General features: G+C 48.9%; 10 protein-coding genes across 10 annotated transcripts; 5 read left to right on the plus strand and 5 right to left on the minus strand.

Annotated features, from left to right (window-relative positions):
• Positions 1 to 39: 39 nt before the first annotated feature.
• V1508DRAFT_426546 (tRNA synthetases class I (M)-domain-containing protein) lies at positions 40 to 2,367 on the minus strand. Its single transcript, XM_066941581.1, has 5 exons — positions 2,061 to 2,367; positions 1,885 to 2,000; positions 1,755 to 1,826; positions 612 to 1,700; positions 40 to 550 (listed from the first exon to the last, which is right to left on the minus strand). The coding sequence occupies exons 1-5, from the start codon at positions 2,278 to 2,280 to the stop codon at positions 284 to 286; spliced, it is 1,764 nt and encodes a 587-aa protein (XP_066792836.1). The 5' UTR covers positions 2,281 to 2,367; the 3' UTR covers positions 40 to 283.
• Positions 2,368 to 2,963: 596 nt separating this feature from the next.
• Positions 2,964 to 6,341, plus strand: V1508DRAFT_400397 (peptidase M16C associated-domain-containing protein; the record flags this gene model as incomplete). Its single annotated transcript, XM_066938334.1, has 5 exons — positions 2,964 to 3,281; positions 3,338 to 3,434; positions 3,490 to 3,642; positions 3,694 to 3,752; positions 3,804 to 6,341. 5 exons carry the CDS (start codon positions 2,964 to 2,966, stop codon positions 6,339 to 6,341), a joined length of 3,165 nt encoding a protein of 1,054 aa, XP_066792837.1.
• A 402-nt stretch (positions 6,342 to 6,743) lies between these two features.
• On the plus strand, positions 6,744 to 9,817 carry V1508DRAFT_361115 (SNF2 family N-terminal domain-containing protein; the record flags this gene model as incomplete). Its single annotated transcript, XM_066937169.1, has 7 exons — positions 6,744 to 6,966; positions 7,017 to 7,052; positions 7,110 to 7,235; positions 7,291 to 8,445; positions 8,494 to 8,597; positions 8,650 to 9,551; positions 9,607 to 9,817. 7 exons carry the CDS (start codon positions 6,744 to 6,746, stop codon positions 9,815 to 9,817), a joined length of 2,757 nt encoding a protein of 918 aa, XP_066792838.1.
• Positions 9,818 to 10,468: 651 nt separating this feature from the next.
• V1508DRAFT_300279 (pyridoxal-dependent decarboxylase) lies at positions 10,469 to 12,567 on the plus strand. The gene is made up of 2 exons (XM_066936599.1): positions 10,469 to 11,034; positions 11,087 to 12,567. The coding sequence occupies exons 1-2, from the start codon at positions 10,707 to 10,709 to the stop codon at positions 12,121 to 12,123; spliced, it is 1,365 nt and encodes a 454-aa protein (XP_066792839.1). The 5' UTR covers positions 10,469 to 10,706; the 3' UTR covers positions 12,124 to 12,567.
• On the minus strand, positions 12,513 to 13,439 carry V1508DRAFT_426559 (60S ribosomal protein eL38). Its single transcript, XM_066941582.1, has 3 exons — positions 13,366 to 13,439; positions 13,257 to 13,297; positions 12,513 to 13,165 (listed from the first exon to the last, which is right to left on the minus strand). The coding sequence occupies exons 1-3, from the start codon at positions 13,369 to 13,371 to the stop codon at positions 12,985 to 12,987; spliced, it is 228 nt and encodes a 75-aa protein (XP_066792840.1). The 5' UTR covers positions 13,372 to 13,439; the 3' UTR covers positions 12,513 to 12,984.
• A 285-nt stretch (positions 13,440 to 13,724) lies between these two features.
• V1508DRAFT_442270 (formate--tetrahydrofolate ligase-domain-containing protein) lies at positions 13,725 to 17,814 on the minus strand. Its single transcript, XM_066942321.1, has 4 exons — positions 17,006 to 17,814; positions 16,724 to 16,868; positions 16,614 to 16,667; positions 13,725 to 16,562 (listed from the first exon to the last, which is right to left on the minus strand). Exons 1-4 carry the CDS (start codon positions 17,380 to 17,382, stop codon positions 13,977 to 13,979), a joined length of 3,162 nt encoding a protein of 1,053 aa, XP_066792841.1. The 5' UTR covers positions 17,383 to 17,814; the 3' UTR covers positions 13,725 to 13,976.
• A 163-nt stretch (positions 17,815 to 17,977) lies between these two features.
• Positions 17,978 to 19,396, plus strand: V1508DRAFT_426565 (WD40-repeat-containing domain protein). Its single transcript, XM_066941583.1, has 5 exons — positions 17,978 to 18,077; positions 18,134 to 18,161; positions 18,217 to 18,269; positions 18,318 to 18,405; positions 18,467 to 19,396. Exons 1-5 carry the CDS (start codon positions 18,061 to 18,063, stop codon positions 19,277 to 19,279), a joined length of 999 nt encoding a protein of 332 aa, XP_066792842.1. The 5' UTR covers positions 17,978 to 18,060; the 3' UTR covers positions 19,280 to 19,396.
• On the minus strand, positions 19,380 to 20,593 carry V1508DRAFT_426571 (uncharacterized protein). The gene has a single exon (XM_066941584.1). The coding sequence runs from the start codon at positions 20,503 to 20,505 to the stop codon at positions 19,513 to 19,515; it is 993 nt and encodes a 330-aa protein (XP_066792843.1). The 5' UTR covers positions 20,506 to 20,593; the 3' UTR covers positions 19,380 to 19,512.
• Positions 20,594 to 21,051: 458 nt separating this feature from the next.
• On the plus strand, positions 21,052 to 22,762 carry V1508DRAFT_426572 (terpenoid cyclases/protein prenyltransferase alpha-alpha toroid). Its single transcript, XM_066941585.1, has one exon. The coding sequence runs from the start codon at positions 21,256 to 21,258 to the stop codon at positions 22,612 to 22,614; it is 1,359 nt and encodes a 452-aa protein (XP_066792844.1). The 5' UTR covers positions 21,052 to 21,255; the 3' UTR covers positions 22,615 to 22,762.
• Positions 22,516 to 24,243, minus strand: V1508DRAFT_426574 (lactate/malate dehydrogenase). The gene is made up of 3 exons (XM_066941586.1): positions 24,091 to 24,243; positions 23,854 to 23,884; positions 22,516 to 23,747 (listed from the first exon to the last, which is right to left on the minus strand). The coding sequence occupies exons 1-3, from the start codon at positions 24,157 to 24,159 to the stop codon at positions 22,825 to 22,827; spliced, it is 1,023 nt and encodes a 340-aa protein (XP_066792845.1). The 5' UTR covers positions 24,160 to 24,243; the 3' UTR covers positions 22,516 to 22,824.
• Between the last annotated feature and the right edge of the window lie 360 nt (positions 24,244 to 24,603).

Raw genomic sequence — 24,603 nt, forward strand, 5'->3', positions numbered from 1 at the left:
GTTTTCGTTGCTGAGACTCAAAGATTCTGGCGCTAGTATCTAAATTCCTGTGCCTCGTGTTCGCTCGTATTAATGCCGAAATACGAGCTGGTGATCGCGTGCCATTCGGATCACCGTCGTCACCTTCAGGCGTGTAGCAAGCCTATCTGGTTATGATACCTATTTACTTTTCCCTGTCTCCCTCCAGCTTTACAAATGCTTGGTGTCCCAAAAATACTTCTACTGAACAATGAATTCTCTATGACAGTCATATAAATACACACACAAGATCTATTTACATGTCTTAACCACGTCGTACAACGACATGGCCACGGTTAGGAAGATTGGCACCCTTTCCATATGTCATGTCAGCTTCGAATTTAGCATATTCGATTGAACGCCGTTCCGGTGAGACGCTCAACTTGTCGAGAGCATTCATGGCATACGAAGGTAAGAATGGCTGCAAGACAATCGAGATAATTCTGCACATCTCTGCCATAACGAAAATGGTCGGACTAATGTTGCTGGACTCAGTGTTCCATGGTGTTGCATAGTCCACGTACTGATTTGCCTAGCCAGTGTTACTACCGTCGAGTCATATCATATTCACTATGAAGTCAAATTCATATTACCTTTTTCAGCACATCCCAGATCTCGCTCAGAGAGCCCGTGGGATTAAAATTTTTCATGTGCTTCGCAACCTTGTCCACAAGACTATTGGCTTCTGTTATCATTTCTGACTGAAAGGCCAAAAATTTGTCCGGCCGTGTACCGGGTATTGGATAACCTTTCAAATGGTGTGACAGTGCCAGTTCAATTGAAAATGACTTCGAGCACGTCCTGCTCACCAAGTTGCTATACTTGAACACCAAATCACTCTGCCGCCGTTCTAAAACTCTTTCCGTATCAAAATCACCATCGCCTTCTAGAATGTTGTGTCGCAAAAGGTAGTAGCGAACACTATCGACACCAGCAATGGCCATGACTGCATGTGGATCTACGATGTTTCCACTTGACTTGGACATCTTCGCGCCATTCATGAGCCAGTGTGAGTGTACCACGATATGTTTTGGTAGAGGAAGCTCTGCCGCTAATAAAAACGCGGGCCAATAAATGCAATGGAATCTTGTAATATCTTTTCCAACGACATGTATATCCACCGGCCACATTGACTTCTCGAATTCACTTGCAGTGAGTTTGCCATATCCAGCAGAAGTTAAATAGTTGGTGAGAGCATCAACCCAGACATAAATCGTCTGGCTTTCATCCCCAGGCACAGGAATACCCCACGTAAACCGACTCGATGGCCGCGAAATACTTAGATCCGACAGTCCATTTTCTACTGAATCGATTATGGTCTTAAACTGAGAGTAGGGATACACGAACTTATCCTCTAGCCGGCTGTTGTAGAGTTCGAGTAACGGTTCCCTCATCCTAGACAACGCAAAAAAGTAATTCTCCTCCGAAGCCCATTCAACTTCTTTTCCCGTCTCATTAGAGTAGACTTTAGTAACTCCGCTGGATTGGTCGAATTCTCTGTTTAGTTGACTCTCCGGGTAAAATGTCTCGTCGCTGACAGAATACCAGCCTTCGTGCTTACCCTTGTAAATATATCCCTTTTCTACTAAGGTATTCCATAATTTGTGAACCGCCTCACGGTGGTCCTCGTCAGTCGTCCGGATAAATCTGTCGTTCGATATATGTGCCTCAGACGCAAGATTCTGGGCGTCATTTATCAGTCCCTAGCTCACCGCTGGCATGTTTAACTCTCGTACCTTAAATAGTTGTGATGTCTCATCGCAGAATTGTTTGACTGGTTTCTCGATTTTATTCGCAGCCTGCTGGACCTACACCATGTATTATAGTTAGACAGTACATGGTCTCGTGATCTGAAGAGTCACAAACCTTCATGCCATGCTCGTCCGTACCGGTTAGTAAAAAGGTATGTCTTCCCATAAACTGCTGCCATCGTCTAAAAGTATCGGCTAAGACCATAGAATATAGATGTCCCATGTGAGGAGCTATCAGAAGGGATCGAATGAGCGTCCACTCTACAGCTGACAATATACATTGTCACTCACCAGCATTGACATAAAATATTGGAGTAGTAACATAAAACGGCTTTTCCTCCTTCTCGGTAGTTACATTCTTGTCTGCCTTCGCGTCGTTGGCCGTGTTAGACTTGTATCGTCTCGACTCGCATACTTGCAATGGTTTTCGTCGCAGCAGTAGCGCTGCCGCTACCTCACTAGTTCGAACCGGTCGGATTATCCTTCTACTGCAATGCGACCAGACGAGCATACTGGCTACTGCTGATCCAAGCAACACGTATAACTCGCGTTGTCCAGGAGCAATTGTTGTGTGCACAGAATTTTAAGGAAGGCGCGTAAAATTTTCGTTAACTTATATGTCCACGAACATGACATCATCACCGATTTTATCCGAGCTAATTTACGATCGCCATGTAGCAAGAAGATTGTATCTTCTCGAGAACAACCTATATTTATCCCTGGCTATTCCAGAATGGCTGGTTTATTGAATAGTTTAAAGTGTTGATAACCTTACGATTTCGCATTACCGTCAAGCGGTGCGGGGTATACTTCTCCTTTCTATCAACTACTGTTCAAGTTCAATTTGATGCAAACAAGCTTTTATAGCAACTTTAGTGACCTGTGACATCGGTTCGATTAATTCGCCAGGATTCATTACCAGTTTCTATTTGCGCCTGAACCCAAGAAATTGTAATTGCCCTAAGTTATATGTATTTGAAATTGATGAGGTCCACACAGTGGCTAGGGCTAGGGCTAGGGTATAAAAGTCACCAGAGCGTGCTGTCCATGTCAAATATTGCGCTGAGACTACTGTGAAAGAACGGTTGATGTTCGTCGTCAGAGTTCGCGCTGTACTACTCCAGCCACGAAATTGAGCAGAACTGCGTGACATTTCCGATCAAGATATAGGTCTGGAAGGAATACTATCTTATCATGGCGTCCCAGCTACTGCGGTCCCGTTTCTGTGGAGTGGCCAGATCAAAGCAGTTATGCACTCGGGCTCGCTTACATCGATCGTTCGCGACGCTCTCGAGTATCGAGAACCAATATGCAACGGGTACGAAACTGCATGGGTACACCGTTAAGCGGACGAAGCAAATTCCGGAGCTGGAATTGTTGGCTGTGCATTTGCAGCATGACAAGACGGGCGCGGAGCATTTGCATGTCGCGAGAGATGACAACAATAACGTGTTTTCGATTGCATTTAAGACCAATCCGCCAGACGCGACGGGCGTGCCTCACATTTTGGAGGTATGCATTCTGAGTAAGCTCGACGCTATGGTATTAGTTAATTTACATGAGTATAGCATACGACATTGTGCGGATCGGAAAAATATCCAGTTCGTGATCCTTTTTTCAAAATGCTAAATAGATCATTGTCTAATTTTATGAACGCGATGACGGGTAGGTAAGCGATTGCGATGTGCTAATACCAGCGGATAGACTAATCATTGCATAGCGAGTGATTACACGTTCTACCCATTTGCTACAACAAACCAAGTCGATTTTGCAAATCTGCGGGATGTGTATTTGGACGCAACTCTGCATCCTTTGTTACGCCAACTCGATTTCACGCAGGAAGGATGGCGACTGGAGCACGCTGATCCCAAAGGTATACTGAATTCTGGATATATGTGTAACGGAATCGCTAATGGCTGTTTAGATCCCAATACACCGCTTACTTTCAAGGGTGTAGTTTACAATGAAATGAAAGGACAGATGGTAAGAGCTTGGCTACTGCACTAACGTGCATATAAGCTGACTTAAAACTAGTCTGACTCCTCATATCTCTACTATATTCGATTCCAGGAATCAATCTACCCGAGCCTCAATAACAGTGGTGGTGATCCCGCAAAGATCACTAATCTGACGTATAGTCAATTACGTGCATTCCACGCCAAAAATTATCACCCATCTAATTCGAAAGTGTTCACATACGGAAACTTCCCCCTAGAAGAGCATCTTCAACACATCGACACCACCTTCTCAAAGTTCAACCCATCCACAAGGGAGTTAGATGTCAAGTATCCTATAGACCTGAATGAAACAAAGAGAGTTGTCATGGAGGGCCCTATTGATCCCCTGGCGGATCCAGCTCGGCAATACAAGACCTCATTGACATGGTTTATGGGTCCGGCAGATGATGTGTACGAAGGACTCTGTCTTCGGGTTGTTACATCACTATTAACAGATGGTCATGCTTCTCCTTTATACCAAGCTCTTATCGAGACTGATCTAGGAACGGAGTACTCTCCTAACACAGGTCTTGACACCAGTTCGCCGGTAAATATATTTTCTGTGGGACTGCAGGGGGTGACGAAAGAGAATCTGTTGGTCGTAGAGGAAACAATCCGATCCGTGATCCAGAAGACGTATGACGAGGGTCTAGATCTAAACCGGGTCGAGGCGATTCTGCATCAGACTGAGCTCTCACGGAAACACAAGGTTGCCAATTTCGGAATGAATTTGCTTTATAGCGTGACACCCGGCTGGTTCAACAAAGTAGATCCTCTCGAGATGTTGGAGTGGAATGCGGTGATTACGCGATTCCGAAGTGATTTAAAGAAGCCGAGGTTTCTGGAGTCGTTCCTGGAGAAGTATTTGCTTGGCGACAAGCCTGCTTTTGCGTTCTCCATGGTCCCATCAGAGACTTATGGCCAGGCGTTAGGTGCGGAGGAAGAGCAAAGATTGAATACTAAGATTGCGAATTTGACGGAGAAAGACAAGAAAGAGGCGTATGACCTCGGCCTAAGTCTTCTTGCAAAGCAGGAGGAAAAGGAGGATCTCTCATGTCTTCCTACACTGCATGTGAAAGATATTCCACTAGAGTTTGCTAGAGATGATTTGCAACATACTACAACATCGGCGAAAGTTCCAGTTCAATGGCGCGTTACACCAACGAATGGATTAACGTATTTCCGAGCATTGGCTTCACTACAAGACCTGCCGCAGGATCTTCACCCTTATCTTCCATTATTCGCAGAGTCGTTAACAAATCTTGGCACGAAGACGCGATCGATGGCGTCTTTGGAGGACGAGATCAAGCTCAAGACTGGTGGCATCAGCGCTAGTGTTCAGGTCAGCACATTACCAACTGACATGGACACCTGGAATTTGGGGTTGACTATGACTGGACACAGTTTGGACAAGGACGTGTCTGATCTATTGAGACTCATGACGATCTTACTCTTGGAAACGAACTTCGAAAATTATGAGAAGTTGCGGACATTGATCCGAGGCATGGCTAGCGGTGCGGCTGACGCGATTGCTGGGAGCGGGCATTCGTACGCTAGGGGTGTTGCAGCTTCTGCCACCACGGCTGCTTCCAGACTGAGTGAGTGTCTAGGCGGAATTGAGCAAGTCAAGTTTATTGCGCATTTAGATTCGTATGATGACGCGTCTTTACCACTGATATCAGCTAAGTTAAAGGAAATTGCTGTCTATGCCATTTCGAGCGGTGCACTGAAGATCGCGATTACCTGCGGCGAGGACGCTGTCGCGGCCAACGATCAGGCCGTCGCAGAGTTCGTCAATGGTTTACCAATTGCGGCTACTCCACGTTCGCTTGCACCAGGCACTGCTTCAAGCCTAACAGCATTTATCCCGGGCGCGCTACCTCAGAAGACGTTCTACTCAATGCCGTTCCAGGTCAACTACGCTGGCGTTTGTCTCCGTGGTGTTCCATATACGCATCCTGATGGCGCAACACTCCAGATTTTGGCGAACTTGCTCACACACAAGCACTTGCATGGTGAAATTCGCGAGAAGGGCGGCGCGTATGGCGGCGGCGCGACATATAGTGGCACTGGCGGTGTTTTCAGCTATTACTCGTATCGTGACCCGAACCCATTGAATACCTTGATGACGGTATCTATTGCCGGCCAATGGGCTGTGCAGAACGCGTGGTCTGAACGAGACTTGGAGGAGGCGAAGTTGAGCGTGTTCCAAGGCATCGACGCGCCACAGAGTGTGGCTTCAGAAGGCATGATCTACTTCTTCCACGGCATCGATGATGATATGCGACAAACCAGACGATCACGGTTGCTAGACGTAGGTATCGCTGATATCAAAGATGCTGCAGAACGGTACCTGGTTGGCAAGGACAGCGAGACAAGTGTTGCATTGTTGGGCACCGCGCAAGAGTGGATCAGTAATGAGAACAATTGGCGTATTGCGGATGCCGGCGCTTTAAGCTCTTCGGCAGTTGCTGCGGCCGCGAATGCGGAACTCGCTGCTAGAGAAGACTCTGAGGTGTCTCTCGGATTTGAGGAGGTTGCGGAAGATAGTGAAGAGGAGTCTTTGGGTAATTAAGATGCCGGCTGTTGTATAATATTGGATACCGTTCTTCGTAGTTCCTGAGTTGCATGATCTAACATTTGTAAATAATTTGTTTTCTAGTGTGCGTTCAGATAGAGAATCAATTAATTTGTAAGAATTCATAGCATTATATTCAAGGGTCTAATTATGTCACATGCGAAAAGTGTAACATTCTCGCAGAAGAAATCGTCACGACGACGTCGCGCAGCTGCTTGCGATACCTCGCCAATGTCGCGTCGCACCGTGATCGCCGCGGGACGCGTGAGCCTAAATAGGCATTCTGATTAGGGTCACCGAGTGGGACCCGTCACCGTGGCTCCTCTCCTCGCTTAAGAGCTCAGTACATTCATTCTCATCCCGACATCAATTCATTTGCCTGCTATTGGCTACAAGAAAATGCCAGGACGGAATTACGTACCACCAAAACAAGTCTCTTCGTTATCGTCCTCGCCACAGTCAGGGAGTACCACACGCTCATGGTCAGTTGGAAGGCGTAGAAGTGCACGGATTGCAGCTGCACCGTCGCCGGCCTATGTTTCGCAGATTTATAAAGATGAGAGTGGGAATGTGGTTGAGGTTGGTGATAGCGAGGGAGGTTCTGATGACATTACTGATTCTGGTAAGCTCCTTATTAAAGTGCCAGTGTGGACAGATTGCTAACTGAGTTAGGTTATGACTCTAACAAGCCGAATGGAAAGCGGAAAGGTATGATTGCGCTGGCTTTACAGCAAATTAAAATGACGATTACTTATGGTTAATCAGTTGCGGACACTAATAAGAGAACCCCGTCGAATGTTGATAAAGGCAAGCAAAAAGCGATTGAAGTTCCAGACAGTGAGGAATTATCTGAGCTATCCGACGCTGATTTTCAGGACAAGGATTTTGAAGGTGAATTGACAATATTATAAACATTTTGGTATAAAGCTTCTAACTTCAGGTTAAGGTGGGTTCGTGAAGAGCGATTCTGATGAGTCTGCGGTCTTGGGTAAGGCCTCTGCATCTAAACGTCGAAGAGTCACGTACGCTACTGTCAGGACGCAATCGAGCAGCCGGGCAAAAGATTCAAAAGCAAGGGCGAAGGACAAGCAGCACAGCAATAACTTGGACTCTGATAGTGAAGTTGTGGCGGAGTCGTCGTCTTCTACTTCGAGGCGAAAATCGAGCTCTTCATCGACCAAAAAGTCCCGATTGTCGATCGATCTACATGACGATGAGGATGATGACGGGGATGATGACGAGGATTTCGAAGACGAGGAGGACGAAAGTGAATTATCTGAGCTCCAAGATAGTAGTGAGGAAGAGACTGCAATTGCCGCACCACCCACGCGAAGACAGCAACGACGGCGTGGTCGCACTGCATTGTCGCATAACGAGAGCACGAGACAAGCGCTTTATGAGAATCATCCTCAGTTGAAGTCTGTATTCCAAGCACTTCAGGAGACGCCTAAGCGGGAAGTCAAGCAGGCCCCTCAGCCTGAGGAGCTTACGATTAAGTTGCTGCCTTTCCAGAGGGAAGGTCTACATTGGTTGGTTGCACAGGAACAGTCGCAGTATAAGGGTGGAATATTGGCCGACGAGATGGGTATGGGAAAAACTATTCAGACTATTGCTTTACTACTCTCTGAACCCCGTGGGAAGCCGAATTTGGTCGTAGTTCCTACTGTCGCGATCATGCAGTGGAAGAGTGAAATCGCGAGCAACACTGCTGGCAAACTTACAACAAGCATCTACCATGGCGCAACTCGAGTTGAAGATCCTAAGAAGTTAAAGTTGTTTGATGTCATTATTACGTCCTATTCAGTTTTAGAATCTGTGTATCGTAAGGAACACGCCGGTTTCCGACGCAGTGACGGCGTGTACAAAGCTCGGAGTGCTCTCCATGCGATCAAATACCATCGCGTGATCCTCGATGAAGCACATAATATTAAGGACCGACAATGTAATACTGCCAAGGCGGCGTTTGCACTGAACACTGAGCGACGCCTATGTTTGTCTGGCACACCGCTGCAGAATCGAATCGGAGAGTTGTACTCGCTGATCAGGTTTCTGAGAATCGAGCCGTACTGCAATTATTTCTGCAAGAAGTGTGACTGTTCCTGTGAGTGCCGTATGTAGCAGTTCTTAGGATAATGCTAACGATCGTAAGCGTTGGACTGGATGTTTAGTGATAAACGGACATGCGATATGTGTGGTCACAAACCAATGCAGCACGCCAATTGGTTCAACGCCGAGCTTTTAAAGCCTATCCAAGTAAGTTTATTATGTGAATTTGATAGTCTGCTGTCAGTGCTGACAAGACTAGTCCGCACATAGCCGGGCAGAACGCGAGCAAGCGATGGTGAAGCTCCATAGTATCCTCAAGCACGTTCTTCTCCGTCGAACTAAGGTCGAACGTGCAGACGACTTAGGTCTTCCTCCCCGTATTGTCGACATTCGAAGGGACCGGTTTAATGAGGAGGAGGAAGACTTGTACCAGAGCATCTTTTCAGACAGCAAGCGACGATTCAATTCATACGTCGCTCAGGGAGTTGTGTTGAACAATTATGCCAATATTTTCACGCTAATTACTCGGATGCGGCAGATGGCGGATCATCCAGATCTCGTGCTGCGCCGACATGGATCTACTGAAGCAGATACGACATTGGTGTGTAAGCTGTGTGATGACGAAGCGCAGGAAGCCATACGGGCGAAATGTCACCACCTATTCTGTCGTTTATGCATTAGGGAATATGTGGAAGGATTTGACGTGGAAGATGCGAACGAGACGCTGGAGTGTCCTGTGTGTCATGTTGCCTTGGTGATTGATCTTACGGCGCCGGCATTGGAAGTCGACGAGGAGACGTTGAAGAAAGGTAGTATCGTTAATCGGATTAATATGGCGAACTGGCGCAGCTCGACCAAAATAGAAGCGTTGGTAGAGGAACTTTACAAATTGCGCAGCGACAGACAGACGATTAAGTCGATTGTGTTTTCGCAGTTCACGAGTATGCTAGATTTGGTGGAATGGCGATTGCGACGGGCCGGATTCCAGACTGTGAAGTTGCAGGGAAACATGACGCCGACACAGCGGGATAATTCAATAAAGTACTTTATGAATACGCCGTCTGTCGAGGTATTTCTCGTGTCACTGAAGGCGGGTGGTGTGGCACTTAATTTATGCGAAGCGTCGCAGGTATTTTTACTCGATCCATGGTGGAATCCTAGGTATGTCTATTTCTACGTATATATCCTATGACTGAACGCATGCTAATAGCTGAAGCGTGGAATGGCAATCTGGAGACCGAGTGCATCGAATTGGGCAGCATAGACCGGTTAGAATCACGCGGTTGATTATTGAGGATAGTATTGAGTCACGTATTATCGAGCTACAGGAGAAGAAGGCGAATATGATTAAGGCAACGATCGAGCAGGATGACGGCGCGATGAACAGATTGACACCTGCCGATCTTGAGTTTTTGTTTTTGAATTAGTGTGATATGACGAGTCGAAGTATGAACTAGCGCATAGGATTAGTCAGTAACATTGAATGTGCATCACATTTGTAGTCGATCCAGACACTGGAAGTCGTGGAAAGATCTGTTGCGTGAGGCTCGCACATGCCGTCCTATCCAAAGTCCTAGCCGGGAGCAAACAGACCGAGAAATGGCTGAACCTCAAGAAAATCCTGGGTTCGCACGCTTCCTCGAGCATGAATATACTCTCCTTAGATGGTAGATGGATAGATGACAATGCGTGTCTGTCTTGCGCCAGATGTGAGTAGTGACTTCCAATCGTGGAACTTGGACTGGAAGCGTATCTGATATTGGCGCGAGTAAATAAGATCGAGTTCTCGATACGAATATTACAATTAGGTAAAACACAGTACGATAATCTATATTGTCGAGCATTATTAATACGCGTGTCCTATTAGTAGCAATAAAAAATAGCAGACTAAGATATAAATAGATCACTAGTATCGGCTTCTCGAGAACCACGAACACTACTACTCGCATGCTGTTTTTCACATTCCATTGAGATTGATCGACAGCACAACTGGCGAAACTTGCACGAAACCGATTTGTAGGCGCGATAAGTTGATCAGATGTGGTGATTCGCTAAGGAGCGATGACTTTTTCGAGGCGGTGCACGGAGTTTACAGCTCCAACCGCACTGCCACATACTCGATCTACAGCACCGCCACGCTGGCCTCGACCGGGTAGGAAAAATTCGACTCGTTTTTCTTCACCTCATCACCTTCCTTGTATCACTATCACTATCACTATCACCATCACCAACACTACTTAATACTTCACACAGCTCTTGCGCTCGCCCGCCGTCGCCCGTCTGCAGTTCGCTTAAGCACCGCGCAACCTTACGTCGATGACCGAAGTCGAGACCAATGCTGTGTGTCCCCCGTCCTTGATTCCCCGCGGTGTCCTAGCCGATCACGCCTGTCCGCCGCCCTACGCCGTCGCTCCTCTGCCTATGACTGTCGATACAAACGCTCGCGTCAAGGCATCTGCCGTCGGCGGCTGCCTGCACGGCCAGGCGTTGATCTCCAGAGCTCTCCGTAACAGAGTCAACCGGGTTGACAACGACTCTTGCTCTCCTGGTGGCGAAGATCCCTTTTTCGTGGCCGATATAGGCGAGGTCTACCGCCAACATGTTCGCTGGAAGGTCAATCTCCCGCGTGTCGAACCTTTTTATGGTATGCCTGGTTCTTTATTTCGAGGTTGAAACTGGGCTGACAAACACATTAGCCGTCAAATGCAATCCAGACTTGACAGTGCTCAAGCTGCTGGCGCGTCTTGGAACTGGCTTTGACTGTGCGTCCAAGAAAGAGATGGACCTCATCATGTCTCTTGGCGTACCTCCTTCGCGCATCATATACGCCCACCCTTGCAAGGCTTCTTCCTTTATCCGATATGCGTCGCAGCGCGATGTCCGCAAGATGACCTTTGACAACGCTGAAGAGCTTTATAAGATCAAGCGCTACTTCCCCGAGGCCGAGCTCTTCCTGCGCATCGTCACCGACGATTCTGAGTCTCTTTGCCAGTTCAGCATGAAATATGGCGCGTCGCTGAACCATACTGCAGATCTCCTTCAACTCGCTAAAGACCTCGAGCTGAACGTCGTAGGCATCAGTTTCCATGTTGGCTCCGGTGCCGTTGGTGCCAAGCCTTTTGTTCATGCTGTCCACAGTGCTCGAATGGTTTTTGACCAGGCTGAGGCCGTCGGTTTGAACGTCACTACCCTCGATATAGGTGGTGGTTTCGGAGTGGACAATTTCGAGTCCATTGCGGAGGTTCTAGGCCCGGCGATTGACGAATGCTTTCCGCCTACTGTCCGCGTCGTTGCCGAGCCTGGCCGTTACTACGTTGCGTCCGCATTCACGCTCGCGTGTCACGTCATTGCCCGTCGTGAACTTCCCCATCACGCAAGCTACATGCTCTACCTCAATGATGGTGTCTATGGCAACATGAACTGCATCCTGTTCGATCACCAGCAACCCATCGTACGCGCCTTGACCCACGACAATCGCTACATGTATGGCTTACCTGACAACTGCGACGGTCCCGTCACTGCTTCAGTGTGGGGTCCTACCTGCGATGGCATTGACTGCATCACTCGCGAGTGTCAGCTTCCATACGCGCTCGACGTCGGCGACTGGGTCTACTTTGACAACTTTGGCGCATACACAATGAGTGCTGCGACCGGATTCAATGGCTTTAACGATAATTGCGAAGTCCTTTATGTTTGCTCCGAGAACGCTGCCAACAAGTTGTTGTCTGAGTAAAGCATGTTTATATCGGATCCGATCTTTAAACGGGGCTTTGCCATCGATTTACAAATTTGCGATGAAAAAATTCGAAAACAATTGGATAGAGTAAAGATTGATAGTATCTCGGAGAGGGGCCGGACTAGTTAAATTGGTTTTACCTCTTTCTTTTAATATTAGCTAGAAGCGAACTATTTTGGATGGGGATTCTTTTCATGAGTGTTATGGCAAAAAGATCGTGCAAGTTATGGACCCTTATATATATGTCATTTTGTTTTAATATGGCAATAAAAATGAAATTGCAATGGCTATGATTAAGAGAATGTTTTGGGTACTTTTGACGAATAGTTGGTTGCGTCTCTTGTTCCGTACTTGGATTTAATGTAGTTGGTATCTAAAAGTGGGTATTTTGTTTAGGTTCAAAGTGATATTCATTTTTATTTGGTCCACAGACAGCCATTTCTGTCTTGAGTTCAATATTGTATACTCTAAACCTGACCATTTACTACATGCTTATTAGGTAATTCGCTAGATTGCCAAGATCGCCACGAATCTAATAGATCTACGGGACTCATACCTCATTTGGCGATTCAAAATCCATTTGCAACACGTGCCGCAAATAACATGGAACATATTGCATTATGAACTCAAAACAGTATGCTACAATATGTAAACAGATAAATACCCAATTTCCATAACTTTTATTCGTAACACCACCATTAATCACTTGTGCTTTATTGAAATATATGCCTTGTCATGTCCCGTTTTGTGATACACGCGTCGTTTACTTCTTCTTGGAAACCTCAGTGACTGTGAGTCCTGTATTCTTTGTATTAGCCACAATTCCAGATAATAATGACTTGCATCCAGAACACCCATTCAAAATCCCAGATACAATATAAAGATAACCAACATACCAGGGGGCAAAGACTGCGTAAGCTTCTGCGCCTTCTCAGCGTCGTTGAGGACTAGGGTGTACAAGTATCGCGAACTGCGGAGCTTGAACTTGATCAACTTGCTTCCATTCTTCTTGATACGGGCCGCCTTGGCATCCTTTCTTCTGTATTTCAGTCCTGTATTAGTTACTTGTTTCTTTGGATGCCTTATAACCGAAATGAACGTTGACAGAAGGTCGGCAAATAGGGACGAACCTGGCGAGCTCAAGGAAGAGCTTAATGTCCTTAACTTCTTTCTATACGTCTATTAATAACACATCCCACAGTAGATAGCAGGTTTATAGTCACGTATATCAATACATACCGGCATTGTGAATTATATGGCGATGCAAACGGATCTAACTCAGTCGTAATAGTAAATCAATATCAGCTCCCAGCAGAAACTGTCATCGATTCGGAATTCTAACGATTAGGAAAAAGCAGTCACGCAGAATAATGGTGAGTACCCTAATAAAGATAGGGTTCACTTGAAAATAAGGTTTCGGTTACAGGACTGTCTTGAGCCGCACTAGTCTTGTAAGCCGTATCAGCCTTCACTGCCTGCAGGATTCATATTTGCTGTGCCTTTGCAATCAGTACTTGCTAGATATGCTGGCATTCACTCTGGCAAGTCAGTCTATACTTTATGGGCCATATAGGCGACACCGACATTTTTATCAATGACATCTCACTATAATATATTAAACAACAAAGCAAATATCTTCCAAATGCGCCAGTTGAATGAAATCGCGGATCTTAACGAAACAACACTGTGAACATATCCCAACTTTTTAACAAATTAAACCAATCATAAAAATTCTGCTTCTTTAGTGTCTACTTTATACAAAAACACAGGTATGCGGCGACCACAGTTGAATGGGCCATGCGACCTTACCACTACCAAAGGGATTACTAGATCATTAAGAATGATTGGACTTAGAACAACCCCTCGATCTCGCCGTCCTCGGAAACCTCGACGTCCATGAACCCGCTGTGCGTCGGCAGACCCGGAATGGTCATGATCTCAGCTGCAAGAGCGTACAAGTATCCCGCGCCGACGGACGCACGCACATCGCGGATCGGCACTGTGAAGCCAGTCGGAACTCCTTTGAGTGCGGGGTCATGCGACAAAGAGTACTGCGTCTTCGCAACACAAATAGGTAAATTGCCGAATCCCTGGCGTGTGTATGTCTCGACTTTCTGGCGCGCGAGGTCACTCAGCTCAACACTGTCCGCGCCATACATCTCCCGCGCGATTATGTTGAGCTTCTCCTCAACCGTTTTCTCGACGTCGTACAACAGCTTGAACTCTTTGCCCTCGGTCTTGTTCGCCGCCATGATCACGCTCTCGGCAAGCTTGACAGCGCCCTTACCGCCTTCGGCCCAGTGGTTCGACAGAATGGCATCGTCCGCGCCAGCCTTCAGGGCTTCCTCGCGGATAACGGCGATCTCGGGCTCGGTGTCGGTCTCGAACTGGTTGATAGCGACAACGACGGGCAAACCATACTGCTTTGCATTCGCAATATGTTTCGCGAGATTAGCGCAGCCCTTGCGCAGAAGGTCGACGTCTTCCTTTCGGTACACTTCCGGGAGCGCGACGCCGGGTGTGACATCAGGACCGCCGCCGTGCAGCTTCAATGCGCGGACTGTAGCGACGATTACAACTACGTCGGGAACGAGGCCACTTGAACGGCACTTGATGTTGAAAAATCGCTCGCCACCCATGGTGAAGTCAAAGCCCGCCTCGGTGACAACGTATCCTGAACTCTCGGCCTCGTCCTCGCCGGGTTCAGTGCCAGCAAGTTTGAGTGCCATCTTGTCGGCCAAGACGGAATTCGCGCCGATAGAGATGTTGGCAAACGGACCAGCGTGCACGAACACGGGCGTTCCTTCGAGCGTTTGCATGAGGTTAGGCTTGATTGCGTCTTTCATGAGGGCCGTTAGCGCGCCGCCGCAACCGATGTCATCGCATGTGATAGGTTCGCCGGACTTGGACGACGCGACGACCATGCGTCCGAGACGTTCGCGCATGTCCGAAAGCGAATTCGAGAGTGCTAGGACGGCCATGCACTCGCTCGCGACAGTGATGTCGAATCCAGTCACACGGCTGTGGCCTTTCTCGGCTGCTCCCTGACCGATCGTAATCGTGCGCAGGTGACGGTCGTTGCAGTCGACAACACGGCGCCAGGTTATTGTATCGGGGTCGATGTCGAGACGGGCGAATTTGCTGATCTCCGCGGGTGTGAGCTCGTTAGGATTGGTCTTGTCAATTCCGAGCTTCTTCAGACGACGGAGCATGACGGGTGAGAACGTGCGGACTCCCCGCTTGGCCGGCACGAGACGCTTGTACAAAGGACCGTCTTTCTGGGCGCTTTCGTGAAACATGCGAGTATCGATGGCCGCAGCGAGAAGATTAGTTGCTGCGCTAATGGCGTGGATGTCGCCGGTCAAATGCATGTTAAACTCGTCCATAGGGATGACTTGGGAGTACCCACCACCGGCGGCACCACCCTTGATACCAAAGGTAGGACCCATACTTGGCTGACGCACGTTGGCGAACGCGATCTTCCCTAAGTGTGCACCGAGCGCCTGGACAAGACCAACTGTGGTGGTTGACTTGCCTTCTCCTAGAGGAGTCGGGGTGATACCGGTCACGAGGACGTACTTTCCATTCTTGCGATGGGCAAGACGGTCCAGTAGCGACAGCTGGACCTTTGCCTTGTGTGGGCCGTAGAGCTCGAGCTCAGAATCAGTAATACCGATCTCGTGCGCCATGTCACGGATATGCTTTGGCTTCTGAGCACGCGAGATTTCGAAATCGCTGGGGACCTTCTCGAGGACGTTGAGCGGGAGGGGAGTGATGTGTCGCTTCGCTTGGGCAATGTAGTAGCGCTTTGCTGCATCGACCACATTCTGGAGAAGCATGGCGACAGTCATAGGGCCGACACCGCCTGGAACAGGGGTGATCTTGGAAGCGACGGCGGACGCAGACTCGAAGTCGACATCGCCAACGAGGCGCTGCCCGGACTTTTTGGTTGCGTCCGGGATGTAGTTTGTGCCGACATCGATGACCACAACGCCCGACTTGAGCCACTCACCCTTGACAAACTGTGGTTTGCCTATGGCTGAGACAACTACATCGGCTTCCTTGAGATACTCCTGAAGAGCCTTGGTTCGAGAGTGGCAGACGGTGACGGTAGCGTCGGCGTTGCGGAGGAGGTAGGAAACTGGCGAGCCCACAATATCGCTACGCCCTAGCACGACAACGTTCTTGCCGGTAAGCTCAACGCCAGCAGTTTCAAGCAATACCATAACACCCTTGGGTGTGCAGGGAACAAAGAGAGGAGACCCGCCACGCTTAGCAAGCTCGCCGACATTGAGGGGGCCGAAGCCATCTACGTCCTTCTCTGGAGCGACCGCGTTTGTAACCTTGCTCTCAGAGATATGGTCAGGTACAGGAAGCTGGACGAGAATACCATGGACAGAGGGGTCGTCGTTGAGAGCACTAATCTCAAAAAGGAGCTATAACTGACGGTTAGCCTGGGCCAATAGTTGCAAGTATATTCTTCGTACTTCTATCTCGGTAATGCTGTCAGAGAAGTTCTTCAGGGTGCAAATAATATTGGCCTACGACAGTCAGCAAGGCACTAATTTCAAGATCTTAATAAATTGATAATACGCACCTCCTGAGCGGCCTTCAGCTTCATGCGAACATATGTGCTGGAGTCGGGTCTGTTGCCGACCTGAATGATGGTGAGCGATGGCTTGAAAAGCGCGTTGACGGTCTGAGCCTCGCTGATCTCGACGTTCAGGGACTGCCGAATAGATCTAGAAAACAAGCAATTAGCCACTGTACGATGGGTACTCGGTCGGAGAATAACGTAGCCCGAACGTATGCGCCATTGCGAGTCACAGGTGGCATGCAATGGCTAACGATAGGATTTCATCAGTCAACAAGGACGTACTTTGCAACAGCAGTGCCGTCAATTACTTCGGCGACCATTGTAGATGGAGACTCTGCGGGTGCGATGGCGGAGGAGGCAGAGTTGAAGAGAACTGCGGAGGATGAGTAGCAACGCAGTGCTTGTGTGTGGTGCTGGTAGCCGAAGGAGACAATATCCTTGCCGGAGCGCGAGTGGAGACCGGTCGAACGTGCGAAAAATTTTGGCTGCCAATTGTTCTTGAATGAGTCGCGCTTGCCCGCACATGACGCACAGCCACGAGCGGCCTCGAGTGGCTTGTGCTCCCACAAGATGCGTGGCGCTGCCATGCATCCGGGCAGATCCCATACTAAGATATGACTCGTCGCATTCGGCGACAGCAGAGGCTTGCGAATTCGCATGCTTGAGTCGTCGGATAAAGTCTTCGTCGTGATGTAAAATATTAAAAATTACGAGGAGCACTGTAGCGGAAAATAAAATAACTGGCTGAGTGGCAGGCCGTGATATTCTCTGGCGGTATTTCACTGATTACTCCCAGCGTAGCAAACAACGGTCGTATCGAAAGGTATATGATATGTTGTTGCAAATTCCAGCTTCTGTTTCTATCTGAACAGCACTATGGTCTTAGAATCACTGTGCTGACTATGCGATTGAAATTGGGACGCAAGCTCGGCCATGAATGATCAGCAAGATCCGGTCCCTCCGGTAGTTGCAAATGCACTAACACCTGTACCCGATCAAACGTCGGTCGAACAAAATAACCTCTTTCGTGCTTAATCCAGACGATCTAGAGGCCACAAGCTGGTTGTCGCTCTGCTCCAAGGGAAGCTGTGTATGGCAACTTAGAAAATGTTTTTGGCCGCGGACGGTTTAACGACCGTGGCTTGCATGCCGTGGCGCTGCTGACATTAGCATGTGTTTGGTGGCGTCACGTGATAATGCAGATGACACTCTCTACCACACTCAATGTAGCAAAATTTTACTACACGCACCCCAGAGAATCAGACAGGACTGCTCTCGTCGACAACGATTTACCACTCATTTCTCCTTATCGCTGGTTCGGTATATAAGAGGCTAGAATGCGTCCTATTCTGCTGTATGTATCTTTCTCGTTTGATGCGTGCATGACCATCGAATTAACAATTCGTGCAGAAAGGGACACGAGCGTCCGCTGACGCAGGTGAGCAGTCTCTTGGAAGTATTCAATTAAAGACGCGAAGTTAATTGTTTGATAGCTTAAATATAACAAGGAGGGAGATCTTTTGTTTTCGACTGCCAGAGATAAGATGTATGTCGGCGCGTGCTTAGGTTAAAACTGCAAGCTGATGAATGGTAGCGTGAACGTATATTATTCGCACAATGGCGAGCGGCTAGGAACATATACCGGCCATCAGGGCGCGCTATGGAGTGTAGATGTCGATCCTGTATGTTGTCCTTGCTTAACACGCCGGGTGTTCTGCTTGATATTGACTAACGCGAACCAAGACCTCGACGATTGCGGCAACCGGTGCAGCAGATAACACCATCAAGCTGTGGGAAGTTCGATCTGGCCGCTGCATACACACGTGGAATTTCCCGACAGCCGTTAAAGTCGTCCAATTCAACGAAGATGGCAACATGTTGCTCGCCATCACGGAACAGCGTATGGGCTACCAAGGCACGGTCTACGTTTTCCCTGTGATCATCGACGTCGAGGCCAAGCAGGCTGAAGAACCTATCATCAAATTCTCCTCACCCGAAAACAAATTCACAAAGGCCGGATGGTCGTATCTAAATAAGTGGATCATCACCGGCCATCTCGACGGCTCGGTGTCCAAGTATGACGCCAAGACCGGTGAACTCCTTCAGAAAGTGATGGTCCACGAGAAGGAGGTGACTGATTTACAATTCGCGCCGGACATGACTTTCTTCATCACCACATCAAAGGACAAGACCGCCCGGATTCTCGACACCAAGAACCTCAAGATCATGAAGACCTTTGTCGCGGACGCGCCGCTGAACACGGGAGCCATCACACCACTGAAAGACTACGTTATTCTAGGTGGAGGGCAAGACGCCAAAGACGTGACGACAACTGGCAGCCGACAAGGCAAATTTGAAGCGCGGTTCTACCACAAGATTTTCGAGGACGAAATCGGTAGGCTGAAGGGCCACTTTGGGCCCCTCAACCACATCGCCGTCCACCCTGCCGGCACGGGTTTCGCGTCCGGCGGCGAGGACGGATATGTTAGAGTGCACCATTTCGATAAGTCGTATTTCGACTTTTTGTATGATGTTGAGCGCATGCGTCCGGAGTAGATGGTATGGTGTGAAAAATATGTCTTATGTTCTATTTGGGATTTGTTTTATGTTGTGCGTTTTAGCGGTCAATAATGCATAATATTCACCAATATAAGATGTCATATCCGGATTTTATTCCCATAGTCTATAGTACAACTACCCCTGATCACAAAACAAAACAAATACCCGTAATAACCAAAAGGCCAGATGCAAATCCGAATACCAACAACAGAGCATAAGCCGATGAAAAATTACGATTTCCGTTCGATCAAATTTGGTTTTGCCCTTATAGCCGTCATCATTGCAGGAGAGATGACGACAGTGGATCGATACGCCGATGTCGCGACGGACTCTCGCAATCCGACCGAATCCCGTATGCTTTCGTCTTCTTGGCTGTCGTACGTTGCCGCTGAATATATTGACATTCCGCGGGTTGGATCGTTCGGGTTGTCCGATGCTGTGGTCCCCGTCGGTGAATGTGCGCCACCTCCGTCGTAGTACGGCTGATGCAATTGTATATGTTGCTGCGGCAGCGCGTAAACCGACCTCGTCGACGGCGTTGACGGTATCGGTGCCTGCTGCCCGACATGTTCGAGTGGTATCTCAGGTATTGGTGGCACGTACGACGGCGAGTTCGGATTCGACCGGTTGATGACGCCAGGGATGTACGCGATCGGAATGATATTAGAGGCGCGGGTGATCGCCGACGAGGCAATCGAGGCAACGGTGTGCATAGATTGTCGCGCATCAGAAATGTCGCCGTACTGATATTGTCCACTTGTCGCGACGGAGCGCGGTCTGGTATCGCTGTCGGGGCCATGCGATGCCTTCTCGTCACCGTCCACTGATTCTTCCGGCGTCCTGCCAGCAGCACCAAGAAACCGCACCCGCCGCCTTCGGAAGAAGAAGAATATTATAGCGACAATTGCACACATGAACACGAAACCGCCGACGGTACCACCGACGATGCCGGCCAGCGGAGAGGACGAATGGCTGGACATGCTGGTGCTCGTCGTGGATGCTGGGCTGGTGGACGACCCGGCCGAGTAATTCTTAACACAGGACGTTGTCGGACAAGATGAGCATGTCTGCAGCGTGAGCTGGCATTGCTCGTCCGCGGCGCAGGTCGGACAGCTCGGGAGCGACGAAGGGCAGCTGATACAGTTTGCTCTGGCGATTAGCGACGGCTCCCATTGGCTAAGGTCGCGAGAGTCTATGAAGGCGTGGGCGATGGCAGACATCATGCCGGGCCGTAACGCAGGACAACGATGTAGCCGCTGGAATCGTGATTATTGGATCGCGGTGCGGAGGAGTGAAATGTCCTCAGAGCGCAGTGAGTAGCAGAACCTAGGAGGGAAGTAGCCTCAAGCACAGGAGGACTGGGTTCTGGTTCCTGTTATAGCCCTAACCTTGACGTTACGGTTCCTGCTATGTTAGTGGCAGATATGCCATAACTGCCATGATGTCGATAACATGGGACGGCCACGCGAGCTTCGCGCGATGGAGAAAAGCACGGCTGCTTCCACGCCGCTTCGAGAAGCAAGTTGGTGGTATTCGAATGCTGGAAGAGCAATCCAAATTATAGTAATCTGCCTTGTTTTCATGATAGACGGGCAAACGTATCCAGTAAATTTTGTAATATATTTATCGTCTTTGCAGTTTACAACAATACTAGACACCGTAGGCATGCGTTGTTATGAAGGCTAGGTACTGAATGTAGTTGTAGTTGATCACGTGACGCCATATCAATTGTAATTTATGACGATCCTGTAGTTAATTCGGCAGCCAACCCAGCGGTTGAGTATATGTGCACTGAAAGATGGCCGACCCAATAAGATTTGGAAATTTTATTGCTTGAGAACCACTACAGGTTCTCTTGAGATCTGCGTTTCGTCTACGTATCAGATAATATCCTACAGGCTGTAGCCATCTGGACGCCTTGATCGAGATACCACTCCTGCCACGAAAATCTCCTAGCAATCCTCATCAGTGCAATGTTCGCGTTGGATCGCCATGCCTCGTATTTCCAGCACTCCCTCCGTCTGCTACCGTACCACTACACACAAACAGACACTACTAGACTCGCGCTCATATTCTTCTGCGTGTCCGCCCTGGAAATATTAGGCTACCTCCCGATCGGCAACCAACAATGCTCGTCGAAATCGAAAATTACAAAAGATGAAATGGAACATTGGAAAGATTGGGTATATTCTACATGTCTGCTACCCACTCGTGATGCATTCAGATGTTCCCCAGCCACAGCTGTCCCTCATTATGCCTATTCGTTACCAAACTCGCACGGTGACAAATTGGATTACGACGTTGGACATACCGCGGGAACTTATTTCGCGCTATGTATACTCATAATCCTACGCGACGATTTCTCACGGCTTGATCGAGTCGGCATGATGCGCTGGCTCCGCAAATGCCAGCGTGCCGACGGCAGTTTCGCGGCCGGTGTGCTACGGTCAAAGAGCAATGCTTTTTCCGACAACCTCGAAAAAAAATTCGGCGAGCGGGATTTACGCTTTGGGTACTGTGCCGCTGCTGCGCGGTGGTTGATCGGCGGGGATATCCTTGCGCGCAAAAACGTTGTGGAGGACATCGACATTCACCGCGTGTTGGGGTACATCACATCGTGTGTCTCGTACGAAGGTGGGATATCCATGGGCCCATACGCGGAGGGACATGCCGGAGGGGGTTATTGTGGTGTTGGAACGATATCTTTGTTATCGCAAGGCAAAGTTAGGAATGTACTGGGGGACTTGGTTGTTGATGCCCTGGTCAGATGGTCGTTAATGCACCAAGTGTATGCAGAAGTTGATCCCGAATCAGACTTCGAAGACGAGAGCGATTCAGAAGTGACCAGCGTGAGTTCGTCAGATATGTCCTTGCGAGGCGCAACGACGGATGTACCAGCAGGGTTCACAGGCCGCATCAACAAGCCGGCGGATACATGCCACTGCTTCTGGTCGGGCGCGACTCTCGAAATGCTAGACGTCCCAGGCACTTCCTCGCCACCGTCAATCACCGGATCACTAAGGTTATCCGATATTCGGTCAAACGTTATGTTTCTCCTCGCACAGACACAAAACACAATGATAGGCGGCTTTTCTAAAGTCGCGGGCGCTCACCCGGATCTCATGCACGGGTACCTTGGAGTCGCGGCCCTCGCAATGTGTGCAGACGTCGTTCGAGAACAAGGCGGTCCTGAAAAGTTCGTCAAGGATGAAGCGGAAGGAGAGATGATTGCATCTATTTTACCGCTCAAGTCCGTTGACGGCGCGTTATGCTTATCAACGTCAGCAAAGCAGTACGCGGAGGAGTTACGCGCAAAATGGGAAAAAGAGTAATCTGTACAGTGAAATATCATATTTTGGGTTCGCACCTTCGCGTTCCAGGTCATGCAATTGACAAACTCTGATGTTATGATAAAAGTGAAATTTTATACTGCCAAAGGACACACATAAAACAAAACTCATTATTATAGCTATATGTATCATATGTTTTACAACAATTCCAGTCTACCAGCTCATGTACGTCGTTAAACTTAAATCTAGCATTTAAGGGTTCTCCGCAACGAACTTGACGCCCTTGGCGATGTTCTTCTTCAGATCAACCTTGGCAGCATCGATGAGCTTCTCCTCGTACTCGTTGAGCTTGCCCAGCGGGTGGATCTCTTCAGCACCAGACGGGCCAAGGGTGACCTGCGATGAGAAGAACTCGATGCCTTCGTCCTTGAAGAGCGGAGAGTCGACGAAAGTGGGCTCAGTGACGGTGGTGCCTGAGATCGAGGACAGGAGAGAATTGGCGAAGCGGGCGGCGGCCTGAGCCATGGAGAGAGTAGCCGAGCCAGCTCCGTCCTTAGCCTTAACTACCTCATCACCGCCGAACTGGATGCGATGGACGAGCGCGTCAAGGGTTTCACCCTCAATGTTGGGGTGATTAGACTGCGAAAGAAGAGGGACGATGGTCACGCCTGAGTGGCCGCCGACGACGGTAACAGGCTCATCATTCGGGTCCGTACCTTTGACCTCGGAGATGAAGCGGGACGCACGGAGAACGTCGAGGGTGGTGACACCGAAAAGGCGCTTGGGGTCGTAAACACCCTTGGACTTATAGACCTCAGCAACAATGGGGACCGTCGAGTTGACGGGGTTGGCAATGACGAGGATGAAGGCCTTAGGAGCATATTCAGCAGCGGCCTTGGCGAGATCGCGGACAATTGAAGCGTTGGTGTTGAAGAGATCGTCGCGGGTCATACCGGGCTTACGGGGGACACCGGCGGGGATCAAAATAACCTCGGCACCAGTGAGGGCCTTCTCAAGACCACCGTTATCGGGAAGGTAACCTTTGACGGTCGAGTTGGTGGGGACGTGGGAAACGTCAGCCGCAACACCGGGAGCTCCACGGAGATCGTAGAGAGAGAGGTCAGTGACTTTATCGTTAAGCTTCAAGAGAAGCGACAGAGGCTGGCCAATACCACCTGTCATGCGTCAGCGATCTCGTTGTACCAACAATGGCAATTGAGAGCATATCCGTCAGATACACATTCTCAACTGCAAATTAGTGGACATCTAGACCAAACTTACCTGCAGCACCGAGAACAGCAACCTTGTAAGCCTACGATCGATATTTGATTAGTCCATGTTCACCACGAACACCATAGCAGATGTAACTCAACCACTACGGTCCAATGCAGCCGAAAAATAAACAATGTATAGAACCTATATTGTCCACCGCATAGAATCATCGGCTTTTGCCCGTAGCCAGCAGTCGCGGAATTCTGCCATACTACTCCGATCTCGATATATGGAAAGCAGACTTACATTAGCAGCAGTTGACGAGAACGCTCGGCGCTGCACCTGAGCGAAAACGTTACGAGCAAGGAAGACCATAGTGAAGGATAATATGCTTAGCAAAAGAAACACAAGATGAATCTACTCTATGAGCGAGTCTGCAAGACAAAAAGAAAACGATCGCGGGAGAGGATCGAGCCAGAACTAAGTGAGCGGCCGTCCCATTCGTCGACGTGCACCGCCACGTTTGCACCGCCGTGAAAGGCCGGCTCCCCAATGATATTTGAGAATACCAGCCACTTGGTACCGCCTAAAGTGGCGCAAATGGCAGTGCAAAGAAGAACTTGTCCGGCGCATGTTCGGACATAGCCTAATGTTAATTGAATAGCCAATACAACTCACGTTTGCCGCAAATTTCCGCCTGTGCCATGTACTACTTATATAGATATGTAGGGCTGTTTCGAATACGAATATCGGCAGGTTTTCCCAATATTCGTATTCGATATTCGACTCTTTCAAAGGCATTCGAATAAAATTCGATAT

This window comes from Lipomyces doorenjongii (assembly GCF_038497915.1).
Source record: "Lipomyces doorenjongii strain NRRL Y-27504 unplaced genomic scaffold V1508scaffold_99, whole genome shotgun sequence".
Lineage (NCBI taxonomy): Eukaryota > Fungi > Ascomycota > Lipomycetes > Lipomycetales > Lipomycetaceae > Lipomyces > Lipomyces doorenjongii.

Excerpts from the sequence above, each read along its gene's own strand:
- V1508DRAFT_426546 (XM_066941581.1), bottom strand. The coding sequence starts at position 2,280 with ATGCTCGTCTGGTCGCATTGCAGTAGAAGGATAATCCGACCGGTTCGA. Across the intron at positions 2,001-2,060 it reads AATATTTTATGTCAATGCTG|CTCCTCACATGGGACATCTA; the intron begins GTGAGTGACAAT and ends CCCTTCTGATAG. Across the intron at positions 1,701-1,754 it reads AGACATCACAACTATTTAAG|AATCTTGCGTCTGAGGCACA; the intron begins GTACGAGAGTTA and ends AATGACGCCCAG.
- V1508DRAFT_300279 (XM_066936599.1), top strand. The coding sequence starts at position 10,707 with ATGACCGAAGTCGAGACCAATGCTGTGTGTCCCCCGTCCTTGATTCCC. Across the intron at positions 11,035-11,086 it reads GCGTGTCGAACCTTTTTATG|CCGTCAAATGCAATCCAGAC; the intron begins GTATGCCTGGTT and ends CAAACACATTAG.
- V1508DRAFT_426559 (XM_066941582.1), bottom strand. Across the intron at positions 13,166-13,256 it reads CTCTTCCTTGAGCTCGCCAG|AAGAAAGGATGCCAAGGCGG; the intron begins GTTCGTCCCTAT and ends ACTGAAATACAG.
- V1508DRAFT_442270 (XM_066942321.1), bottom strand. The coding sequence starts at position 17,382 with ATGCGAATTCGCAAGCCTCTGCTGTCGCCGAATGCGACGAGTCATATC. Across the intron at positions 16,869-17,005 it reads GACGGCACTGCTGTTGCAAA|ATCTATTCGGCAGTCCCTGA; the intron begins GTACGTCCTTGT and ends CTTGTTTTCTAG. Across the intron at positions 16,668-16,723 it reads AGCTGAAGGCCGCTCAGGAG|GCCAATATTATTTGCACCCT; the intron begins GTGCGTATTATC and ends TGACTGTCGTAG.
- V1508DRAFT_426565 (XM_066941583.1), top strand. Across the intron at positions 18,162-18,216 it reads ACGAGCGTCCGCTGACGCAG|CTTAAATATAACAAGGAGGG; the intron begins GTGAGCAGTCTC and ends ATTGTTTGATAG. Across the intron at positions 18,270-18,317 it reads TCGACTGCCAGAGATAAGAT|CGTGAACGTATATTATTCGC; the intron begins GTATGTCGGCGC and ends GATGAATGGTAG.
- V1508DRAFT_426571 (XM_066941584.1), bottom strand. The coding sequence starts at position 20,505 with ATGATGTCTGCCATCGCCCACGCCTTCATAGACTCTCGCGACCTTAGC.
- V1508DRAFT_426572 (XM_066941585.1), top strand. The coding sequence starts at position 21,256 with ATGTTCGCGTTGGATCGCCATGCCTCGTATTTCCAGCACTCCCTCCGT.
- V1508DRAFT_426574 (XM_066941586.1), bottom strand. The coding sequence starts at position 24,159 with ATGGTCTTCCTTGCTCGTAACGTTTTCGCTCAGGTGCAGCGCCGAGCG. Across the intron at positions 23,885-24,090 it reads TCTCGTCAACTGCTGCTAAT|GCTTACAAGGTTGCTGTTCT; the intron begins GTAAGTCTGCTT and ends TATCGATCGTAG. Across the intron at positions 23,748-23,853 it reads TGCTGTTCTCGGTGCTGCAG|GTGGTATTGGCCAGCCTCTG; the intron begins GTAAGTTTGGTC and ends GACGCATGACAG.